The sequence below is a fragment of the Sorghum bicolor genome, chromosome 9 (genome assembly GCF_000003195.3).
Source record: "Sorghum bicolor cultivar BTx623 chromosome 9, Sorghum_bicolor_NCBIv3, whole genome shotgun sequence".
NCBI classification, from domain to species: Eukaryota; Viridiplantae; Streptophyta; class Magnoliopsida; order Poales; family Poaceae; genus Sorghum; species Sorghum bicolor.
In genome coordinates, this window is record NC_012878.2 from 6,733,763 (window position 1) to 6,752,307 (window position 18,545).

General features: G+C 46.0%; 2 protein-coding genes across 2 annotated transcripts; one reads left to right on the forward strand and one right to left on the reverse strand.

Annotated features, from left to right (window-relative positions):
- Nucleotides 229-4,437, forward strand: LOC8072708. The gene is made up of 3 exons (XM_002439326.2): nucleotides 229-749; nucleotides 883-988; nucleotides 3,785-4,437. Exons 1-3 carry the CDS (start codon nucleotides 559-561, stop codon nucleotides 4,145-4,147), a joined length of 660 nt encoding a protein of 219 aa, XP_002439371.1. The 5' UTR covers nucleotides 229-558; the 3' UTR covers nucleotides 4,148-4,437.
- Nucleotides 11,615-18,032, reverse strand: LOC8080953 (probable cellulose synthase A catalytic subunit 1 [UDP-forming]). Its single transcript, XM_002440649.2, has 14 exons — nucleotides 17,735-18,032; nucleotides 16,849-17,044; nucleotides 16,437-16,609; nucleotides 16,200-16,284; nucleotides 15,915-16,110; nucleotides 15,343-15,609; nucleotides 14,903-15,248; nucleotides 14,677-14,814; nucleotides 14,466-14,591; nucleotides 14,164-14,376; nucleotides 13,826-14,084; nucleotides 13,440-13,636; nucleotides 12,994-13,344; nucleotides 11,615-12,637 (listed from the first exon to the last, which is right to left on the reverse strand). Exons 1-14 carry the CDS (start codon nucleotides 17,819-17,821, stop codon nucleotides 12,050-12,052), a joined length of 3,222 nt encoding a protein of 1,073 aa, XP_002440694.1. The 5' UTR covers nucleotides 17,822-18,032; the 3' UTR covers nucleotides 11,615-12,049.

The following is an 18,545-nucleotide window of genomic DNA, read 5'->3' on the forward strand; positions in this document are numbered from 1 at the left end:
ACTGGGAATGCATGTGAACTAGGGATCGGAGTGAAATGAAACGGGGTGCAAGTGAACGGCGGTAGCTTTACTACTACTAGTCTACTATACTATACGACCCATAGGGATGGGCGAGCTTCATCTCCGTAGAAGTAGAAAGATCCCGATGAGGATGACGTGGATCCACGTGTCTTGCTGCGACGCCCGCACCCACAGCGAGGCTCTGCATCTATAAAATCCGCCCAACTCCTCCCCACATCCATCACTCGATCGGCATCGGCAGGCAGGCACAACTCGTATCGTATCGTAGCAGCAGGTTCCTGTTGCAGCGTACGTACAAATCGTACACAAAAAGCATATATAGCCCCCATCATCGGCCATCGACCTCAAGTGATAGCACTCGATCGGCAGTTTGTAGAAGGAGCTGGAAAAAGCAGAGCACTCCTCGCTCTGTTAGCTAGCTGCTTGCCATCTCCTCCCTGCTAGCTGCTGGCCTCTGGTAGTTTGTAGTAGAAGCAGCTATAGCTAGTAGCTTGCCATCTCCATCGATCCACCAGAGGGAGAGAGCAGAGAGAGAGGATGGTGAGCAGCACGACGATGGCGGCGGCGAGCTGCGGCGGCGTGAGGGCGGCGGGCGTGCTGCCGCTGGCGTCGCTGAACCACATCAGCATCGTGTGTCGCAACGTGGAGGCGTCGCTGCGCTTCTACACCGACGTGCTCGGATTCGTCCCCATCCGCCGCCCCGGCTCCTTCGACTTCGACGGCGCCTGGTATGTACGTTGAGTAATCTGTACTGTAATACACCTTCAATTAATTAATAATCTTGCAACGCAGAGTACAGTATTAGTATATATACGCACGGTCTATGCTTATGGATTTGTATATATAATTTGATGTCATCAGGCTGTTCAACTACGGGATCGGCATCCACCTGCTGCAGTCGGAGGACCCCGGCAGCCTCCCGGAGAAGGGCGAGATCAACCCCAAGGACAACCATATCTCCTTCCAGGTCACTACTCACTAGCTACTCTCTCTCTCTCTCTCTCTCTCTCTCTCTCTCTCTCTCACACACACACACACACACACACACACACAAAACTCACTATCCTAATAATAATCGATCAAAAAGATCACAAACATCAACCAATTAGTTATATGATTAATAAGTTGCTCTGAAGCTGACAAGTTTCTAATCTTATTAACTATAGTAGTACTTACATGGGATGGGAGTGACAAGCAGCTGCTTGCAACTTGCAAAGGAACTAGCTAGGTAGCCATTCCTGCTTGCATGCACATGGGCGGGCCAAGCTAGGGTTGCTTTCACCCTAGCCAGAAGCTAGCTAAGCCACGTCGGTGTCCCCATCCCATCCATATCTCTGTCGTCGTCACGGACGGAGTCGCCCGATGAGATGCACGCGGTGCACGCTAAGCTTCGCACTAGGACACCGTGCGTTCGCGGGTATAATTAAATGAATCGCTCCTGCTAATTTTAAGTCAGCGGCTAATTTTAAATTAGCGAGCAGTATTTTCTGTCATGAGTTTTCAGCCAAAGGCTTTGCCCGCCTGTTCCGCCAACTTGATTATATATAGTCTGTCGTCGTTCCCACGGATCATTAATACCGTCGCGTGAAGGAAAGCAAGGCTAATTTGTTACTGCATATATATGTGTTTTCCAAACGCACCTAGAGCATACGGTACGCAACAAGTGACATTATATTGGCGATCGAGGGATCGAGAGCTAAGAGATGGTATGGATACTGTGTTTAGATAGGTATGAGTAGTGAAGAAGCGTGTACTACGTCTTTCCAATACATCTGCAAGGAAAAGGAGAAGTTGAAGTCGTAGATGTTTATTTCCTTACTAGCTAGTAGTACGCCACACGTACTAGCTACCTGCTGCGCTCCCTGGTTAATAATTAGGTTAAGGATCATCATGGTTCCGTATCACTATACGACAATGAATCAGTCGAGTCTAGCTGGCACTGTCAGTAGCTTGCTGCATCAATTAATAATCGATCTTTGGATGTGATGAGCTAGCTAGGCAATCTAATCAAGCTGGAAACAAGAACAAACATCATTGGTTTACATTGGCGGCTTGTACGTACAGCACGCTTTTATAGTCGACTGTGACGTGCATGCACTCTAACAAATTAATATATGCATGGTAGCGACAATTTTACAACACAGTGCAAATATCTTTCCACAATTGTAATGTAAAATCATGCTGACAGTGAACGCCTTCCAAACTATACCGAGTTGCGCTCGCTGCTACTACAGTAGGGACTGCTGTTTGCACAGTAACTTGTTTGAGGTGCTCGCAGAAAAAGAGCTGCCAAACAGAGTCTGGAATTAAATGTATATACAGCTCTCAACTATGTTAATTAGAAATCACAGCAGTAGGGTCCGGAATTGAAATACAGACCGAGTATGATATAGTCCTAGTCCTAATACAGTACTGTGTGTAATATCAATTTTCATTTGGTTGGCCATAGTCCCCAACTCTTTCCAAGTGCATGGCAGGCATTGAATCTATGGAAGCTCTCTCTGTTGTTTAATTTAATTCGTGTTGGGAGATTTTGGTTGGACCACCTTTTAGAAGTGTCTAGATCGAGCTAGCTTCACATGCATGCATGCACGACGTCCTTGGTCCTTCCTCTAGGTAGGTAGCCAATCTTCTGTTAATTAGGTCACCATGTCCTGTCGATGCGCGCGGCCCAAACGTTGATTGATGGTTATTTTCGGTCATCTCCCTTTCACAAACCAACATGCACAATTAAAGACATCTTTTTAGGCCTGTTTGGTACAGGCACCTTCATTCATACTCTTTGATTCTTATAATTAGCTACAGCTTCCTAATTCTTTGATAGAAGAGTGTAGTATGTGATTCTCTAGAGGGGGGGCAGCACGGGAAGCATGTGGGGAGTGTGATTATAAGAGCGATCGATATATATTCTGGTATGATTTTTTTTGTTGTTTGGCTGAACAAGAGTAACTTTTATTTTTTAAAAGAAGTCCTAATAGCGCTGACAAACAGACCATGCTGCTGTAGCAAATAAGTATCACTCCTGCAGGCAATCAAGAAAGAGACACCTGCCTGCACTGTACTATAGCTAGGATCCAAAAATCTCAACGTTTTATATAATTGCATGTATTTGTTTGTACATATAGTACGTACCACGGAAAAAAGATATGAGAGAAGCAAGTGACACGTCATTTTCGATGTGGCCATGCATATCACGGCTGGCTTAGTTTGGATGTGTCGGATTAGTGTTTATCACGTTGTTGCGTCGATCGTACGGGGCCGGCGGATTTGTGGTTGTGGCACACGGATCGGGTGCCTGTCAACAAGATATTTTTCAGCTCGATCAGACGACAGCAGCTAGCTAGTGTAGCCGATCTGGTGATGTGTCGCTTGGAGTAATCGTCATCATCATCTCCGTCCTTGTCGGTAAAAGATAAAAGATCGTCGCTCGTGCTTAATTTGTGTAGTGTAGTGTATCTGAGTCAGCATGCACCGATGGTCAATGATAAGGATGCACGCACCTAGCTGACTCATATCTATTCTCACAAGTCACAGATCGATCCCCTAGCTAGCTATACTCGGTCGGAGTAGTAAAAATTTCTTAATTACTAGACGACAGTAAAAAAAATCTGGTGTTAATTACAGTAGTTCCGTATATATATATGTTAGTAGTTCATGATGATGATGATATATATCCAACTGATGAGGTAATAATAATAATAAATCTATATGTTCCATGTGAAATATAATTAATATGGATGTTTGCATATGCATATATATGCAGTGCGAGAGCATGGTGGCGGTGGAGCGTCGTCTGAAGGAGATGGGCATCCCGTACGTGCAGCGCTGCGTGGAGGAAGGCGGCATCAACGTGGACCAGATCTTCTTCCACGACCCCGACGGCTTCATGATCGAGATCTGCAACTGCGACAACCTCCCCGTCATCCCGCTCGCCGGCGCCGTCCAGCTCGGGTCATGCAAGCGCGCCGCGGCGGCGGTCGTCGTCGGCAAGCAGCAGCAGCAGCAAAGCAGCGTCGTCGTCGTCGTGCCTCCTCCTTCCCCTCCGGTCACCGCGACGGCGGCCGCGCATCATCAGGCTATCCGCGTCGCCGAGGAGTCGTCGTCGTCGCACATTTCGTGCGCGTGATTTGATGACTACACGAGAGGATCCATCGGTCAGTGTCGTGCCGGATCGTCGATGATGCATGCCGTCGTCGTCACAGCGAGACGGTGACGCATTGGATCATGGCACGATGGATTTATCGATGGAGTCGTCACGGCCAAGCGTAGTCTCTCTGTACATGCGCGTGCGTGCGTTCGTGTGTAGCTGGATGTGCAAGCAAACTGCCCGTTTTTAGTAAAGAATAAACGAACCAATTAAGGTGGCTCCATCGATCTATACTAATAGCTACTAAGTGGTGTCTTCTGGTTTCTCTATATTTCTTTCAGTTTTTTTTCAGAAGTAAAGTACATACGTCTTTTTTTCAGGAAGTACACCATTATCTATATAAAAAGGAAATTCAGAAAGTACACATCCGTGGATAATGAACGTATATAATCTCTGATCTAGAAAGCGGGACTACAAGAGCTCTTACATCAGTGTAGATGTGGTTCGGCTGGAAGAGACGGCACTGAAATCCCTTCCGGCATTCTTTGGGAACGCAAATTAAAGGAACACACGGACGACACGACCAACTCACATGGAGATGGACCCGACGATGATGGAGATTGCAAAAACATGCCGCGCGTATCGAATTTATTGGACTCTCAAAGTTAGGCATGCAACAAGATCGACAACGCACACATGCATGCTGCTCATCTATATGGAAATTACATGTGGTTTTGGTTTCATCATCAGGTTGGGAACTCTACCTAACGCAACTACATGCACTCCTAAACAAAAAGCAGCTCAACCCGACAGAACTCCGAACACTGAAACTAGTGGTCGAAACGCAAGCTTTGCCTAGGGCCTGGCTTTACCGAGAGCCAGGCGCTTGGCAAAGACGGTCTTTGCCGAGAGCCAAGACATCCTCTCGGCAAAGAGCCTTTGCCGACGGCCAGACTCTCGGCAAAGAGGGGCTCTAGGCACAGGTCAGCTTTGCCGAGAGGCTAGCCCTCGGCAAAGACATCGCGCCGTGAACAGCTGCTGAAATCGTCACCTTTGCCGAGAGCCACGTCGTTAGGCTCTCGGCAAAGAGGTGGCCTTTGCCGAGGGCAACGGCAGGCACTCGGCAAAGGCCTCGTTGTCTGAAACTTAGGTCCAGACCAACAACCTTTGCCGAGGGCAGGCCATCCTGGCTCTCGGCAAAGAGCTCCTCTGCCGAGGGCTAGAATTGGCCCTCGGCAAAGATGGAAGATTTTTTTTTGAATTTTGGACCTAGACTTTTTTTGTAGCCCTTGCATATTGTATACAAGCACATGTTCAAAGTTTAGATATTTTTATAACATTTTGCTATATTTCATCAATTAATTTATTTTCTTTGCATTTTTCTCGAAAAAGTAAATTTGAACTAGAGGTGCATGAAATAGTAAAATATAGCCATTCGAAAAATGATATTCATGTTTGAGAGTGCATTTTGACGCCGTATCCATAAACTCACCCAAAAGTTTGAATATCTTCTATACGAAACATGACTATCCATGTGTCGTAGATATGATTTTTAATTCTAAAAAATCCAAATTAACTCCAAAAATCACAAAACTTGGCGACGAGCCGTGTTATCGCATGTGGACGCTGTGGTAAAAAATTCATAAGGTTTCGAGCAAGTTGCAACTTTGGATGTCTAAAACCAAAATTTCTCCACATGTGATCAAATTTGATCACATGTGGAGATGTATGGGTTTTAGACATTTGGTATCCCAACTTGTTTGAAACCTTATGAATTTTTTACCACATCCTCAACATGCGATAACACGACATGTCGCCAAGTTTCATGATTTTTGGACTTTATTTTGAATTTATATAATTTAAAATCACTTTTCCCTTGCATTCCTTGACATGTTACATTAGCGAGAGGGTTGACATGTTGCATTCCTTGACATGTTACATCACCAGGGAGCAGTACATGCAAGTAAGTAGCAAACATTTATTCTATTTTCTTCCTTGAAATATAAGTATGAAACATGAATTCTCATTCATCTTCTGACATGTCAAATGCACGTTGTCATGCAGTTGCCTGCTGATTGGTGCAAATCACACATGGACTGCTGGCCCAGATTGTGGACTCGTGGCAAAGGCCGGAGGCGTACGTGGAGCGCAGAAAAAGACGGGAGAACCGCCTGGCCGCGATGAGAGGGGCGTCACACCACCAGGGGAGCGTGTCCCTCCCACGGTACATGGACACATATGTACGTTTCTTTCTATTGTTTGTTTATTTATTTTTGCTAATGCTTTGTTCTCATTACGTTTAATCAACCTTGTGTTTTCCTCGCAGCGCAAGACCCATGGCAACGTGCCCATCAGCGAGTATGTTGGGTACGCCCTGGCTAACAAGGGGCGAGCGTCGGATCCGAACAACGTCTACAACCCGCAGGACGGGCCCGACGCATACACCAACACTGCCGCCTACGAGAAGATGTCCGCGTACGCCACTGCAGCTCGCACGCGCCCTGGGGATGACTTCGACCTTACCACCGAGCCACTGGACACAGACCTGCTCATGAGGACGGGAGGAGGGAAGCAGCACGGCCGGTACATGATTGCCCACAGCGCAATCGACCCGGCCAGTGTACCCACGCTCCGCGAGGTTCGTCAGAGGAGCAGCTCGACCTCCGACATCCCCATACGGCCTCGTCGGCCGAGCTCCGTGCAGCAGATGGCTACGATGCAGACGACGTTTCAGGTAACTACACCTTTATCTGTCGTCCATTGGTTTTACATATGTACATCTCCTTTTGTATTGTTTTACCATCAAGGGTGTAATATTGCAGTCGCAGCTAGAGGAGTTGCGGGCTAGGCAGGACGAGCTGCAGGAGGCTCATCGGTGAGAGCTGGCGGCCAGAGACGAGGCCCATCGGCGCCACATGGAGGCACAGCAGCAGCACACACAGCGACAGATCTCGGACCTAGTCAGCTACTTCTAGTCCATTCAGAGCTCGGGAGCGCCTCCGTTGCTTGCCTCGCTCTTCGCTCCACCCCCTGTTTCTGCCCCTACAGGGAGTCCGGTGAGTATATATATATTTGTCTGTTGCTTTGGCTTGCGCGGTCGTCCTGCAGATACTAACGAGATCGGTTTTATATTATACAGCATCAGTCGTGGGGTTCGAACCCGACCCCTTCTCCAGGCAGCGGGTAGTAGGTTAGTCCTTATGGCCACCCGAGTACGCAGCACACGTGGCCTGGTGCCCATCAGCAGCACGGCCACCCTGGGTTGTCCGGCAGCCCTTCTCCGCGCTCCGGGTACTCGTACCCGTATCAGTCGGCGCCAGGGTAGGCCATTTGGGCGCCGTGGGCAGGTGGGAGCTCTCCACACCTTGGGGGGCACTCACCCTGGTCGGCGTGGCCAGATGGGGGCTTGGGACACGACGGAGGCCACGGCGACGACGGGTCAGAGTCACAGCACTAGGGGTAAGGCGCTAGCGACTTCGAGCAGTGATATTCACGTGGACTTGTGGTTTATGTTATGAACTTGTGTTTATGTTGGACTTTATGTTAGATTTGTAATATCTATGTGGATTTGTGATATCTATGAACTTCGATATGTTTCATGTGATATATATGTGGATTGTGATATAGACATGTGGATTGTGATATATATACATATGTGGCTGTGCATGTAAAAATCAGAGAAAAAAATAAAAAACAAAAAAAATTCCCACCTTTGCCGAGAGCCGTCGAGAGAGGCTCTCGGCAAAGGTTTTTTTTTAAAAAAAAATAAAAAGTCTTTGCCGAGAGCCTGTGTGGACGGCTCTCGACAAAGCCCTCCTTTGCCGAGAGCCAGTCTAGCAGGCTCTCGGCAAAGATCTTTTTAAAAAAATAATAAAAAGTCTTTGCCGAGAGCCAGCCAGCCAGGCTCTCGGCAAAGACCCCCTTTGCCGAGAGCCTGCCATCTAGGCTCTCGACAAAGACTGGTTCTAAAAAAAATAAAAAGTCTTTGCCGAGAGCCTGACTGGCTGGCTCTCGGCAAAGACGACGTCAACATTGACGTTCTTCGACGGCGCCGTGGGCTTTGCCGAGGGCGTTTCTGGCCCTCGGCAAAGACTTTGCCGAGGGCTTTTGGGCCTTTGCCGATGGCTCTTGGCTCTCGGCAAAGAAGCCGAATCCAGTAGCCACGACCTCGCATAGGTTAATTAGTCCAGGAAAGTCGGTGCTTATTATCGATCGTTATATCATGGTGCCCACCCATTGCAAATCGATAGATATATGCCCTGGAGCCAATACCTAATTACCTATACAGGCATGCGTGGCTTTTTTGAAATGACCATGAGCGCCGTCGATCGCCACTTAGTAATGATGATGATGATGATGATGTGACTATTCATTGGTGCGGATCCGCATGCTGCTGATTTTGGGGACGGTAGTAGGGTAATCCAGCACATGACTGACGACGTACGACGGCAATGCAACAAGTTGGTGGGGGCACCACGTACGTCAATGGCGCCGTAGGGCATCGGGGGTCATGCTTGACAAGCAACAAGCGTGCCTGGTCAAGCTGTGCATGCAACGTCGGAGAGGTCGAAGTCAGCCAGGGGAGATGCGAATTGAAAATCCATCCACAAGAGTGATTGAGGAGGAGATGAGTCATCAGATGACCAACCTAGGACGACTCTCTGCTGATGTGATAGATATCTGTTTGCAGATCGATGTAACGATGAATTGATGCATGATGGGGTGACAAAGACAACGCATGCAAATAATCCTTGCGTTTCGAATTTCGATGATGTTCTTATTATACCACCATCAATTCATCATGCATCAGCTGTTGCGTTGCTCTGACCTGCTTGCTCCCATTAATTTGGCATTGTTTCAGCTTTTCAGAACATTGAGCAAATTAACAGGAGGGGTCAGAGGCTTACTGATCCCTACTGAAATATATATTAAAAACGAACAGGCGCGCTTTTCAGAAAGTCCATAGTGTAAATAATTTGTCGTCAACAAGGACATAAGTATAGTACGCACGTACGGCAAAAGTTGATGAAGCCCTGATCAGCTTGCTCCCTCTGCCTGCATGTGAGTTTCTGGCACATGATGTGAGCATCCCAGAGATTCTTTCCTCTGTTGCTCTCTTCTTCATCATCATCATAAGTAACATGACAGACAGCAAACTGCTGAAACAATGAATCGTAGCAGCGATCATCAAATTTATTTATTTTTTTTTTATCTCCAAAGTATGTACGTATTTACCAATTACACTGCGAGGATGCAGAGATATTTACTACGTGGAGAAGATCTGCCAGCCACACGAAATCACGTGAGACGTGTGACAGATGTGTCTGTGACTAGCTTGCGCGCATTAATCAGGTATATTACCGCTAGTAGTAGTCGCTGTCTTCCCGTTCGCCGACGCGGCGTTCCGTGGGCGCCCTAATCCATCCAGAACCAGAGGAGACCACTCGATTCAGCATTTACCTCTTCGTAGAGGCGTGCAGGCAAGTGACACCATCCGTCCGTTTTTTTTCATCCGTGTCTCTGTCGTAGGTAGACGGACGGTGTGTGTGTGTATTGGATGGATGCTTCCATCCAACCCCCAATGCAATGCAATGCAACGGGCCGGCCCGGGGACAGCGACACAGACATCACCTGAGGTCTTGTAGTCGGATTCACATCGATCCACATGTGTTGGGGTGGATTAGAGTGAAACTTAAATTAAATTCCACCTCAATCCACCCCAACACATGTGGATCGATGCGAATCCGACAACATCCAAACAAGGCCTGAAGGTTCAAGTTTCCGTCGCAAGTCGCATTGCAACAACAAGATACGCCTGTCCGGCGGCCGGTTAGCAGCAAGAAAACAGCAGGACCAGACGACCAGGGTACTGTATATATGAAGGGGGAGGAAAAAGGCAAAATGAAAAATTAGCAGGCAAGGATCTAAATATATCCAGCCGATCGAGATGACTGCTCACTGCGTAGGCTAAACAACATATTGTGTGCTCCTAGAATAAGACCAGAGACGATATTTCTGGTTTAGTTGTATGGTTTTTCTGGTTAAGTTTTTATTAAAAAAAACTGGACTATCACTTGTTTTTTTTTCCTTTTTTCATATAATAGAAATCGTGGCAAAGTATTTTTCGTCCTTTCTTAAGAAAAAAAAAACTAGTAGGTAATAGGTGTTCAACCATTGCATCTTGACCTGACTGTAGATTAATAGTAGAATATATAACTCTCTTGTTTCTCTTACTTCCATCACATCAACAGATTCAAGAGATGGTTCTCCCAATGGATGGGGATTTTAAAAGGAGATGTTTAGCCACTAACTAGTTGTTTTAGCTGCGCGCGTCCGTCGATGGGCCTTGCCGTGCAGCAACTGCGCGCGTCCGTCGATTCTGCATCGCAAGGCCCAAAAATCGGTTGAGGACAACCGGCAAATCAACTAGATGATGGTTAGCATTTCTGTTTTAAAAATATCTCGTGCATTTTTTTCCTTTTTTAAAGAAAAAAAAAATCCTGTACGTAGAACATTGAGTGCGGCTTTTAGTTAGATTTTTGAAGGGAAAAATGAGGTTTCAATTCCTCATCGAGTGTGGCTTTCAGTTAAATTTATAAAGGAAAAAAGAGGTTTCCTCATCTCGGTCTGCGGCCACAAACCATTCCGACATGTCAGATGACTTGCATCACACGCACATATATAGATTCTGTTGAACAAACACCGGGTAATCCGCTACATATATAGATTCTGAGCATCTTTGCTAGCCCATACGACGACCCTTTACCAAAAAGAATCCGCTACAAACTCTGGCCAACAAATAATATCTAAGTCCTCGTAGCTAGAGGCATAAATTTTTTTAAGGTAAACAGGAGGGGTAAAGCCCCCTACTAGGATTTTTTATTAATTTGTTTAAATTTACAGTCTGGGAATAAGGATCAAGATACAAAGAAAATTAAAAGAATTACACAACAAGAAAATTAAAAGAAATACACAACAGCTTCTAGCCATAAATCAATAGCTGGAAGGATGCTACTTTTGCTCTTAGGATAACTAAATCAAATTCTGTTCTGAAAATTGATTTACAGCGCTGAATTGAAGCTGGAATGCATTTGAAGATAACATCATTTTTTACAGTCCAGATAGACCAGCACATAGTTACTATGATTTTCATATAAAACGGCAACTGTAGCTGAGCCTTGGAAGCTTCAAAGATCTGCAGATGTGATGAAACTAAGTGAACTAACCAGATGGTATGTGCCTTTACCATCGTGATTATCAACAACAAAAACGAACAGTTTGAGAATTGATTGCAACACCAACAGTTAGTGGAGCTGGAACAGTAGTGCCATCAGAAAATACGCTAGCAGCAGTTCCAATAACTGGACTGCCATCTGGTTCCCCAATTCATGAGACCAAGGCGCATCAATCCCTTTACATTATATTGTTGGCTGACGATCAGCCAACAATATAATGTTGCAAGTGATTCACAATTACATATCCCAGGGCCATCAGAAACAATAGTGATGATACAGTACAACAGCTGCCTTTTTATATAGTTGTGCTAAGAAATTACAGTGTTCTGACTGTTTGCTCACAATACAAAGAATGTATCAGTCTGCGTATAAATAACAGCATTGCCATATAGTTCGTGTGAACAGTTCCCTCAAACAAATGATAATTTACTCTAAAACAATAAACACCACGTATAAAAAAAATGCAAAATTCACAATTTACGCTGCTGGCCGGTGCTACAGGCAAGGTAGAAAAGGCTCCATGATTTTTAGTCCGCAGCAGCAGCACCGTCACCGGCACCAAAGAAGCTAATAAACAGAGGCATAACTTAGATGCAAATCCATCCTCATCTACAACAAAAAATTTCCCATCTAGCCTCCTCAGGTATTTACACGAGGGGGCAGACGATCTTGATTGAGCCTCTTCAAATAAGAGTCACGGTCTCGATCAGCAGTTCACACCGCATTGCCCCAAGGCGGCAGCTTTCTGTGTCGGGGAGATGAAAGGATCGATCTTCACCCACAGCAAGGAGAAGATGGACGCGAGGAGGATGGACCAGACAATGACGATTGTTGGTGTGCGGTTCTGCCTGCCCATGAGACCCTTCAGGAAGGGGTACAGATGGAGGATCACCCAGATCGAGAAGAACAGCTTTCCAAAGAGCGGACCCCAGGATTGGTAACCGCTGTTGATGGCATACGAAATTCCTGCCACCATTCCGACCAGGTTAATGACAAGAACAGTGGTCGGAGGAATGAGCAAACTGGTCCACTTGAACACATATAGCTCAGCAAAGTCGCCATCCTCATCAGATGCCTTTGAGGTAACTGTGAAGTTGGTATCAATCCCAGCCAACACTTTCAGCAGACCCTGGAACACCGCGAAGAGATGGGCAGAGGTGCCACCAATAACCCAAAACTGCTCATTTCTCCACCAATCTTCAATGCCAACACCACTCCATCTGAGTTCCAATATACCAGTGGCAAAAATGGAGGCGAAAAGAAGAATGAAGAACATCCCAGCATAGTTACTAATCTGCAGATCACAAAATGATATGAACATTAGAAAGATGGCCATACGACAATCAATTGAAAGGTCGGCGGAATCTAGGGAAAAAACACACAGCCCTGCTGATCTAGAAAATATGACAGCACAAAATGACTATTTGCTTTGCATCCATTAACATTACAAGTGAAATAATTCAAAATAATAGACTACATAGAGTAAAAAAAAAGCCAAGGGAAAACAAATACTAGTTATGGCTACTTGTGCACTGGTAATATTTGTATACAGGGTAGAGCAGTGGTCTGACAAATGAGAAATTATGAGAACAGGATTCTACCTAAAAACATTTGAACAACAGAAGGAAGGGAGGATATCTTGTCACTAACCTCAGGAATGATAAATTTATTGGTAAGGAGACAGATAGCAGGAAGAACACAATAGGCAATAAGCGGAATGGATGTGATTGGATAAACAATGGTGTTGATGTAAGCCAGCCTCTCCAAAAGCTTCAGTCGGCCATTGTAACCATACCAGATAGGACAATGTCTGCTGAGCAAAATTTCCACTGACCCAAGAGCCCAACGGAGCACCTGATTAAGACGATCAGAGAGATTGATTGGTGCAGAACCCTTGAAACAAGGTCGTGGTGGCATGCAGTAGATTGATTGCCATCCTCTTGCATGCATTTTAAACCCAGTCAGAATATCCTCTGTAACTGAACCATAGATCCAGCCAATCTGAAACAACACAAAAAGAGATCCCATGCCACAATGTTAAGCTAAATAACTCTATGATATGAATCAAAGAGGGAAAATATGCTTGCCACACTAACCTCTTTTCCCCATTCAGTTTTGTCCTCATACCCACAGCTGATTACATGGATAGCTTCCTTTAGTAGAGAAGCTGGGTTTGTTGAAGGTGGTATGCCACCTTGAGTCATAAAGGTGGATGCAATGAAAATTGGAGACTGACCAAAGCGTTTCTCCAATTTCCTCTGGGACATAAGCACTGACCTTTCATCCTCATAACCTAATGGGATTCCAAAAGTAAGATAAGCAGGAGCCAGCCAACCTTGAGAAGCTAAGGATTGTTTTGCTATTTTATGTCCAGAAATCAGACTAAAAGAATCATGTTTGATAATGCAATATAAGCAATGATTTTCTCAGATCTTTAAGAATAAATGTAAGATAAAAAAAATGCATAACAGCAAGAACACACCTTCAATACCCTCTTCGATGTCTTCCATGTTGAAGATGGGAGCTGAAGATTCTGTTCTCTTCATAATACGGCTTTGACTATCCATATAACTTTTGTTCTTTTTCTTCCTTCTACCACAGCAGCTCTTAACAACAATGTTAGGTTCCAGATCAGCTTCAGTCAAAACAGGATCATATCCATACAAAGCCTGCCTATTGAAACAGCATCCTGTTCCCACATAGACTGGACCCTGAATGCCATCTAGACCTTTCATGTTGATCTGCAAAACAAATAACATGTGATCCATGAATGTTTTGTTGTAATGATTACAAAAGGTACCATCAGTCCACAATACTTACATCAAAGAAAACTATGTTCCGATTAGCATATCGATCGTGCATGTCAATGCCATCGAATCTTTGTGGAAATTGTACATAACAAGTTTTCCTTCCTAGAGCCGGATCCATCATGAAGCACATTGCTTCTCTAAGAGCTTTGCTGCTGTTGAAGTAATGGTCACAATCCACATTGAGAAGATAGGCACCATTTGTCAGCACAGCAGATACACGAATCTGCCCACAAGTGAAAGGGGTATGATTAGCATGGAATAGATGAATGAAGTGCCTGGGGTAGAAGTGAATTCGTGGAGAGAAAAGCATACCAGTGCATTCATTGCACCAGCCTTCTTGTGATGCTGGAAGCCTGGTCTCTTTTCACGAGAGACATAGACAAGACGCGGTAATTCATTTCCATCAGTGTCAAGACCACCACTGTGCCCCAAGAACACCTGATTTCACATAAAAAAAGGCATAAGAACCAGATCATCCATGTTTCTAAAGAAGCTTCAGTTGAAGCAATGGGCAGTTAAGCACCTGAATCATGCCAGGATGGTCCCTAGGATTATTCCCAGGCCAAGCAGTTCCATCAGCCATGGTCCACCCCTCTTCAGGCACTTTCTGTGCTTTGGCAACAAGGGCATTGATTCTTACTTTGAATTCTTCATACTCTCTCTGAAAAAAAGGCATATCCAGAGTTAAAATAAGAGAAGAAGGTAGAGCAACGGTGATGTAACCATGAGAATATGAGATAGCAGTTTACCTTCATTGCTCGTCTTTCCTTAACAAATGAAGGTTGAATTTTGTCCTTCAGGTAATCTATTTTTTGAGCAAAGTAAAATTCTGGAGCTCTTGGTTCAATATTGTGCTTCTTACAAAAGGGAACCCACTTTCTAGCAAATTCTGCGGTTTCTGAGAGAGACTCAAATGTCAGCATAGCTGAACCATCATCAGAAACATAGCATGACACTTTGTCGACAGGGTAATCCACAGCAAGAATGGACAAAACAGTGTTGGCCGTGATCAGTGGAGGTTCCTTCAATGGATCCACTGTACTGACGAAGACATCAATGGGAGCCAGCTGTGACGGCTCTCCCTCTCTATCATACCTGAAACATTAGAATAGGTATATCAACACACAAAATGTCAACACAAAGAGCATTTCAGCAACCAAAAAAAACCATGTGCAACGTTGTAGCTTACCTCAATGCAAGCCTGTCAAGATATGTCTCACGGTTGATTGGATACCATTTTGGGAACTGATCAAGAAGCCAAGACAAGGCAAACCAGACCTCACAGATAACAGATACTAGCCACAATCCATAAGCATTATTCACTGGATGACTGACACGATATTGGAAGAAGAAGCACAGGATGATAAGACGGAGAATGATCACTATCCGGTAAAGGTTGAGCTGGTTTGAGGGAATTGGCACAATACGGCTCAAAGGTAGCCGTGCATCATCAACCCTGCGACAGAAAAAAATTGCAGAGAACTCAGTTTCTTTGAAGCAAAATCTACAATAACTGAAATGTGTGCACTATTAGTAAGGGTTAGCTAAGGAAGGAATAAAAGATCTTCATCTACTCGGAAATGCAAAATCATCTTAGTCATTGATTAACGTGAATGGGCAGTTTAATGTCAGTCCTCTTCAGTGTATGCTCCCCACTAGGTCATCCTAAAGCAACACAAGTTCCCAGATACAACGTGAACATATAACATGCAAACCCAAATCTAATGCATGTAATATCACAGGCAAGGGGAGGTGTTATACATTTGCATATCTTCTCCATTTGAGCCAGTCCCCTCCATGTCTCCTCCTCCTCCTCTAGCCTCTGGATATTTATTAGTCACTTGCATCATATTTTTGTCCTGTTTAACTCTCCAGCTCTCAACTCTTTCCTTCCAGTCAACACTATTAAGCCCATAAGAATTCAAGTCCTTTGAGGGGTCCACAATCCGCACAGGAACTGAAATCATAGTAAAGAAATATTAATGATCCCCAGCTAATATGCAGAAAATTCTCTAAACTAGCAATTTATGATGTTTGATAAAATACCTGGGACGCTTGGATCAACATAGCTTGATGTTGGACTGCGGATAGAATGACGGTCAGGAGAAGCATCAGGGATCTCTCCAGACATCTGAAGATATAAGTATCAGTATGTTAGTTAGTAAGAGCACAAATTCATATAGAAATAAGTATAATAACAAAAGTGCAGCAGTGGGCAGTAGCAAACAATGCACCACAGTATCACTCAGATCAATAAACAAACATGAATGACATATATTGTACCTGTTGGCCAGTTGTCAGGCGTGGAATCCGATGATGTGGCTCATGGCGAGCAGATGAAGACAGATCAGCATCATCTCCTTGCAGTTGCCACTCTGGGCCTTTCCCATTGTTGAATTCATTGTCCAGGTCATCAACATCTTCCTCCTCCTCATCACCATGAACTCGAGGGCTACCTGAATTTCATCAAAGAGGAAGTAAGAAGAATTCATTAATTACTGTTATAGAGGAAAAAATGGATTAGAAGGCTTAATCTAGGCTGTCAAATGTCATTATCATAAGGCATATCCACTACGCTGAAAGCTTGCAACATTTTATTCACGTAAAGTAAGCACGTGATGTGGACTCCCTCATGCTAACATCAATACATCATACAAGTTACATACACACTGAAAGAAGTTGCCAGGAAACCAACCTTTCTGTCTCTTGTATCTAGTCTTGCACTGAGGGCAGCATTGGTTCCCCTCCTTGCGCTCGTACTCGTAGCAAGGGCGGCAGACAGGGAAGGCACACTCATTGCAGGCAACAAAGACATCACCAGTGGCTGAAACGCCAACAGTGTCGCCACAAATCTGGCAGACCTGCCCACTCGCGCTCTTCGCGGGCTTAGCCTGCATCAGCGAGACAACAACAAAATCAGCACACGTGCAAACACAATTACACAATTAGAGGACACATCAGCCACCCATGCATTTCACTGGTAAGCAACAGACTGAAAAAAATCAGTCTGCGATCAAGTGTCTACTAGTCTGCAAGTCGATGCTAAGATCAAAATGCCAGAAAGGTAATTGAGAATTTACATAAGATGAACTAATTCATCAATGGTGTAGTAGTCACAAACAAAGGCAGGCTGCAGCAGGGCAAATAAGGATCTAATTCACTGTCGGTGCCATGGTAAGGATCTGTTGAGACATGGGTAAACACAGGGATCTAAACAATCCGAGGCTGCATTTCACTGGATCTCAGAAACACTAAAAACTGTCCACTACGGCACAACCAACTGGCGATTTGGCGCATCACGCCCGACTGTTGGAAGAATTGGACCGAGCACGAACAATTCAGAAAAAAAACGCCAGGACGACATGTCTGATCTGGTGACTTACACGGCGCGACGGACGCATCGCTGAAATGGGCAGGCCGAAATCTTACGAGCAGAGACAGGAACAATTGAGGGGGCGAACAACCCCGAGCGTTTACACTATAGGACTGAAACCTCGGGCCAGATCCACCGACACAGGCGCGCGTCCGGCCTGAGCCCGCTAGCTAGGACCAGAATCTGAAGCAGGGCATCTGGAACGTACCGGGGCGGGCGCGTCGCCGTCGTGTCGGATCATGACGAACTCGTTGCGGTTGTGCGAGCCCGCCACCATCCCCTTGTTGGCCGCCATCTCCTCCGCTCCCCCCCTTCACGCTCCTCCTCCTCCTCCTCCCACCGACACCGCTTCACACTCCACCGACACCGGCGGAGACCGATCGGCCCGTGCGGGCCTCTAGATCCGAGCGGCGGCGACCACCACCATGCCCCGGATCCCTCCCTCTCCCTCGCTGCAATGCCGCGCAGTGGTGGTGGCGCTGCTGCTGCTGCTGCTTCCGCTCCACACCTTCCTCTTCTATTACATACTCCTCCGCTCTTCTCACTAGGTTGTTAGTTTAGTTGAGTTGGTGGGAGTCGCCTTCCACCGGCTACCGCCGGTGGCGCGCGGAGCGGGTACACGTAACGGCGGGGAGGGAGCACGGGGGCGATCCGGGCCGTCGGGTGGCGAGAAGGAGGGGGTGCTGGGCCGTCGGATGCGGAGGGGGCGGGAGCGTGCACGTCCACGTCGCGTCGCTCGGGGCGTCGCTGTCCACAGGCTGTCCCCCGCCGCGCCCCGCTGCGAGTGGGCGCCCGGGTGACCGGCTGCAGCGGGTCGATCTGTCGGCGCCTTCGTCGGCGGACCGAATTGCCCTCCTACCTGCCGCTGATTGTTGATAATTTTTTTCTTTTAATTATTTAGTAGTGGTGGCAAAAGGGAGAGGAAATGCCATGTGCACCATGCGTGTTCCGTGTGAGTTGGCATCGGCCCCTGATCATGGGCTTGTGATTGGTAGATGCAGAGATCACGGTTGAAATCC

Excerpts from the sequence above, each read along its gene's own strand:
- LOC8072708 (XM_002439326.2), top strand. The coding sequence starts at position 559 with ATGGTGAGCAGCACGACGATGGCGGCGGCGAGCTGCGGCGGCGTGAGG. Across the intron at positions 750-882 it reads TTCGACTTCGACGGCGCCTG|GCTGTTCAACTACGGGATCG; the intron begins GTATGTACGTTG and ends TGATGTCATCAG. Across the intron at positions 989-3,784 it reads ACAACCATATCTCCTTCCAG|TGCGAGAGCATGGTGGCGGT; the intron begins GTCACTACTCAC and ends ATATATATGCAG.
- LOC8080953 (XM_002440649.2), bottom strand. The coding sequence starts at position 17,821 with ATGGCGGCCAACAAGGGGATGGTGGCGGGCTCGCACAACCGCAACGAG. Across the intron at positions 17,045-17,734 it reads ACGGCGACGCGCCCGCCCCG|GCTAAGCCCGCGAAGAGCGC; the intron begins GTACGTTCCAGA and ends TCGCTGATGCAG. Across the intron at positions 13,345-13,439 it reads AAACTGAATGGGGAAAAGAG|ATTGGCTGGATCTATGGTTC; the intron begins GTTAGTGTGGCA and ends GTGTTGTTTCAG.